This window comes from Arachis duranensis, chromosome 1, assembly GCF_000817695.3.
Source record: "Arachis duranensis cultivar V14167 chromosome 1, aradu.V14167.gnm2.J7QH, whole genome shotgun sequence".
Classification (NCBI taxonomy): domain Eukaryota; kingdom Viridiplantae; phylum Streptophyta; class Magnoliopsida; order Fabales; family Fabaceae; genus Arachis; species Arachis duranensis.
In genome coordinates this window covers 41,359,612-41,365,611 of record NC_029772.3, presented here as the reverse complement: position 1 = coordinate 41,365,611, position 6,000 = coordinate 41,359,612, and the positions used below count along the sequence as shown (strand labels likewise).

The following is a 6,000-nucleotide window of genomic DNA, read 5'->3' as shown; positions in this document are numbered from 1 at the left end:
ATGTTTTCAGACTGGACCAAGTTACAAATTTTCTATGATGGCCTCTCTGAGATGGCAAAAATATCTCTGGACAATTCCGCAGGAGGTTCCTTGCACATGAAGAAGACGCCTGAAGAGGCTAATGAGCTTATTGAGATGGTTGCTAACAACCAATATCTGTACTCTTTTGAGAGGAATCATATGAACCTATGAAAAAAGGAGTTATGGAGATGGACACACTGGATGCCATTCTAGGTCAGAACAAGATCATGTCACAACAAATCAATATGATATGAGTGGAGGCTTCAACCAAGAAGAGAATTATGGTTATGCTCAACCCACTCCTGAGCAAGTTAATTATATGGAAAATTCCTCCAGAAATTCCAATAATGATCCTTATTCGAATACATTCAATTAGGGATGGAGGAATCACCCTAATTTTGGGTATAGAGATCAACCCCAGAATCCCCAGCCGAATTTTAACAACAACTCTCAAGGTGGTTTCAATCAGAATAAGTTCAATAATTTCAACAACCGTCAATTTCAAGCTTCTCAGCCACAACAGGCGTCCACTTAATCCCAAAGCATCTCTGACTTGGCTTCAGTAGTTGTTGAGCTTTCCAAGAGTACTCATAGTTTTATGCAGGAGACTAGAGCTTCACTCAGAAACTTGGAGATGCAAGTAGGACAGTTGAGTAAGAGGATACCTGAGAGGCCTCCTAGCACTCTCCCTAGTAACACAATGATTAATCCAAGAGAAGAGTACAAAGCCCTCACAATGGTTAATGAAATCATGCTGAAGGAGGTGGTACAAGTTGCTAAGGGGTCATAAAAGAAAGAAGGTCCAGAAAAGGGTGAAGTTACACTGTTACATGCCCCCTAAGGAACCTATACAAGAGCCTGAAGTATCACACCCTCAGGAGCTACAAGAGGAGACCAAGGACGAGCAGTTCTCTCAGTTCTTAGAGGTCCTTAAAAATTCACAAATTAACATTCCTTTTGCTGAGATTCTGGAGAAAATGCCTCCCTGTGATGCATACATGAAAAGCATACCCTCTGAGAAGAAGGCCTTAAAGGGAGATAAAACAATGGTCCTGACCAAGGAATGTAGTGCACTCATTCAGAGCAAGCTGCCAAAGAAACAAATCCAAAGAGCTTTTAGATTCCTTACACTATTGGAAATGTCACCTTTGACAAAGCCCTTTGTGATCTTAGCTCAAGTATCAATCTGATGCCTTTGTTTGTGATGAAGAAGCTGCAGATTCAAGAGGCACAGCCTACAAGGATAGCATTACAGATGGCTGGTAAATCTCTGAGGCGGCTAGTGGAGAATGTCTTAGTCAAAGTTGGAGAGCTTTTCCTCCCTGCAGATTTTGTGATACTTGACATGGAAGAGGATGCAAATGACTCTATCATCCTAGGAAGACCATTCCTAACCACTAGAAGAGCTCTTATTGATGTTGAGAGAGGGAATTAGTTCTGAGGATGTGTGAGAACTACTTGGTATTCAAGGTTTTTAGACCTTCATCACTCTGTGGAGAAAGAGGTACTTGCATGCAGAGTTCATTACTTAAGCCTCCTCCTTTGGTGGGGACCAGTACAATTTTCCTTGACATCAAACCTAAGTTTGGTGTTGGGTACTCATCACCCACCAAGGAGGGAGGAGGTCCCAAGAAGAAGGTACCCAAGAGCAGGAGGAACAAGAAGATTCGCACTGAAGACTTCTCACCTGAAATGAAGGTGATATTCACTAGAAGTCCAGTCCTACCTCATATAGTAAAAAGGATCCTATCTCTTTAGAATATTGAGTTAATCCATGAGAGCATAGAAAAGAAGTTCACAGTGAGGGGTGAGGATCTGAGCCCCTATGACCCTCCTCCCTAGTGGAGCTGACCTTCAAGTTAGTGACGGTAGAGAAGTGCTTGTTGGGAGGCAACCCAACCCAGAGTATCCTTTAGTTTTAGTTTGAATTTTTATTTATTTTTCATTGTTTTTCATAGTTTTCTCTAGTTTAATTATGTTTGTGATCATGCAAGGTGCTTAGAATAGAGACAGGAGGGCTCAAAGTGAAGAATAGAACACCCTGAAGCAAGGTTGACTTGAAGTGTTTTGACGCTAAATGCCAGGCTAGGCATTTAACGCCATGAAGGACAGCAAGGGCACTGGCGTTAAACACCAAGAGGGCGTTCAACGCCTAGGCTGGAAGGTAGCGACTGATGTTAAATGCCAGATGGGCATTTAACGCCCATGAAGGATGCAAATTTTACCCCTCTAAGGGCGTTAAATGCTAGATTGGGCGTTTAGCGCCAATAACTCGTACCAAAAAAGCGGGGCCATTTCTGGCACCAGGAATGCAGTTTCAATTTTTGGAGGAAGCTCTTAACCATTTCCAACGGTTAATCCCCCATTCCCTCCCACTTTGACCATTCAAACACTCCTTCTCTCTCCCCCTTTACTAACTATTCCATCCACATTCACCCCCTTACTTTCCCATACACCTATCACCTCTCCATCCATCAATCAAATCTCATCAATATCTCCACTTTCACTTTTCCCATATTCACCAACCCTTTTCCACATTTACACCAATTGAAACTCATTTTCCTCCCACCCTTCACCCTATAACCCGCCGTACCCCGACCTTCTCTCCTTCACCAATTTCTTCTATTTTCTTTGCTTCCCTTTTACCATATTCCCTTCTTCTATCTTTTTTCTATTTTTTCTTTTACTTTGCTCGGGGACGAGTGAACATTTTAAGTTTGGTGTTGGGTGCTCTGCTTTTTCTTCATTCTTACTATCTGATGAATCCATATTCGATGATGATTTTTGGTTGAAATGGAATGTCCATTAAATAGCATGCTTTTGAACTTTTCTCCTAATTTTGCTTGATTATGAAAATATGCTCTTTTGTGCCTAATTTGATCAATTTTATTCCATTTGCCTTCCATTCGAGGCCTTGATGTTGTTTGTGAGTGATTTCAGATGTATAAGGTAGGAATGGCTTGGAGAGAATAAAAGAAGAGCATGCAAAGAGGAGGAAGCATGAAGAATCAAAGGAGAATAGCACAGCGATGTGTGCATACTCACAGACCTACGTGCATACGCACAAGCATCAAAGTGGAGCAGCGCATCCGTGTGAGCTGCATTGTTGGCGTCACGTGAACATTCAGGGCATCCCCTAGTGTGCGTGCACACACGTCTGTGCGTATGCACAGGTGCCCACACATGCCTTCATTAAAATTGCACGTGACTCGCGATTTTGGTGGGTTGGAGGCCTATTTCTAAAGCCATTTAGCTCATATTGAAAGGAAAATGAAGAGAATAGGATAGCATACCATTAGGGTAGCTTAGGAGTAGTAGTAGGAAGCTTTAGTATAATTTTTTTCTAAGTTTTTCATCATCTCTATTAGGGTTTATACTAGGGTTTTACATTCAAGTTCCATTTCGATCTTGGATTTTGCTTGCTTCCATTGTAAGTATCTCTTTGTTACTACTCTTTATAGCTACATTGTTCTTGCTCTTTCTTATATTTCAAGTTATAGTTCAATTTTACTTCTCTTTTGCAATTTAAATTTCTTGTTGATGAATTTGATGATTGATGTTTGTTATATGCTTTCTTGAGTTGTTATTGTTGATTGAGATCACTTGTTGCATTTAGTTTCAAGCATTTTCTCATTTTTTTCATGTTTAATGTTTTTGCCCACCAAGTATTTGACAAAATAACAATTATGATTTGGGGCTAGTTTTCTATCTCTTGGCTTGGGGAAAGTGAGCAATTGGGTTCCTAGAGTTGGAATGTCCAACATTTAGTGTTAATTCTTGGATTATTAATTGTTCTTGTTTCCATTAACGCTAATTTGTTGCTAAGGTAATTAGCAAGCAATTTATGATTTCTGAGTTAAGAACACTTGTAACAACCCCATTTTTCAAGTACACGAGATCTTTTCTGAAGGCACGGATTTCTTTGAAAGATCAGTAAAGGGAACACCTCTGCTATATCATCAAGTATCTCAATCCTCATTGTCATTATATTATCTTTAATTCAGGACCTTAGTGGAGATAATCTCGACAACGCAATTGCGAAGAACCTAGTTTTTGAACCGTATCCGTTAGGAGTTTTGATTCTAGTTTTCGTAAATAGTCTATGTTTCACGAACCGGAATCGATTCATGAGAGAAGAGAGATAATAGTATAATATTATCATTATATTAGTATTAGAAGATGCTTGAATGATATTATAAGTTTACCTGGTCTATTTTAGTTAAAAACAGAAAATCGGTTTAACCAGGTTTACAATTTACTGGTGCAGCCTAGCACCAACGCTCCCCTGATGACTTTAGCAATGCTAAGGCCTCATCATACATGTTTTATTCTCATATTAAATATGTTACTAGTATCATTTATGCTAGTATCTTAGAAAAGAATTTTTAGAGATGTTTTTATAAGTGTTCCGATACACCTAGTTTTAGTAGTTATACACCAGAGATATTTTAATATTATTTTAATCCACCTACAAGCCAACCAATCACAACTCACCCTACACCCCCAAGAATCCCAAGGCTGCATCATTTGCTCATTGTGGCCAAAAATCATCAAGAGAAAAAGGAGAGAAAAGTTATTGGTTCTTAATTTTCAAAGCTTGATTTCTGCTGAACTAAAACTCAAATCAAAATTCTAGTCCGACAAAAATGATCCTCTCTTCTTTCTCTACATGATCATATGACTTATCAAGGCTGGAATCAATGTGAGTTGGCTGCACCATCTCCCTTTTGCTTCGATTTCAAGGAAACATGCTTAAACATGTGTTTTCTTGATGTTCTTCCTTAGGAATCATGTTTAACTTGACTTAAGGGTCAAGAAACGTTAATTTCCAGAAAATCTAAGGTGAGAAATCCCTTCCTAACGTGTTGAGTGAGATTTGGTCAGTTGAGGGTTTTTGGATTTAAAATTGTTCTTGATGTGATTTAGGAGGAAAAATTGCTTAAGGACCACCTAAAAGTATAACCGAATTTGGAGCAGCAAAACCGGGTAGGGTTTGATGAAATTAATCTTGATTGATTTTGTTTGAGTTGTGTGATTATGATATGGTTTGGCTGTGCTTGAAATTGATGGTTTATATGAGTGATTCTTGTTGAAATTTTGGTGAAAATTTGATGAAATTTGATGATATTCAAGTTTGAATTTGTGTTCTTCATGGATGCTAAAAAACAAAACCTTAACCCTTAAATTGGGGTTCAATTTGTGTTAAAATCAAGTAGAAAATATGGGATTTTGGTGGCTGCTAATTTATTATGAATTATGGTAAAAATCGGTTGCTAAAAAGATTGAAAAACGGGTGAAAATAAAGAAAGAATCTGAAAAATTTACGAAGAACACTTTGAGTGTGGTGAAGAACATGGAAGAACAGGCCTTAGATCTTGAAAAGGGCAAGGGAGTAAAATTTTTGGTGTTTGGGGGTTATTTGGTAATTTCTGAAAGTTAGGATGGTTAAAGTAGAAATATTAAAAGTTACGGATAGTAAAAAGTGAATTTTAAAGGTTAAAAGTTAAAGTGGGGGTAATTTTAGAAAATTTAATGATAAAATAATAAATAATAATATTTAATTAAAAATAATATTTTAATAAAAATAATAAAATAATATAGAAAATGCAGTTTTTCGTAAAAGCTTTAGAAAGACAACTTTAAGTGCAGAATCTCATAATTACCTTCATAAGACACTTAGAAAGTGGTAATAACATGATAGTGAGGCAAAGATAAAGGAAAGATAAGAAGTTAAAGAAAAGATAAAAACCAAAGAAAATTCTATAAAGTCTTAATGACAGAAAAACAGACAGAGACTAATGAACGAACTAGGAGCAATATAGTTAGTTCTTGAGTTGTGCTTAGGGTTAGGTATAATATGAAAAGTTAAACTATTTCAGTATAGACTTAATGAACTTATACATGGGACAGGCTAACTATTCATACCGAAATTCACATAAGCTTTAAATACATACATTAAACAGAGAAAAGAGTAACCAG

General features: G+C 37.5%; 1 protein-coding gene across 1 annotated transcript; it reads left to right on the top strand.

Moving 5' to 3' along the window:
- Positions 1–851: 851 nt before the first annotated feature.
- LOC107486989 (uncharacterized) lies at positions 852–1,456 on the top strand. The gene is made up of 2 exons (XM_016107576.1): positions 852–1,086; positions 1,179–1,456. The coding sequence occupies exons 1-2, from the start codon at positions 852–854 to the stop codon at positions 1,454–1,456; spliced, it is 513 nt and encodes a 170-aa protein (XP_015963062.1).
- The last annotated feature ends 4,544 nt before the right edge of the window (positions 1,457–6,000 follow it).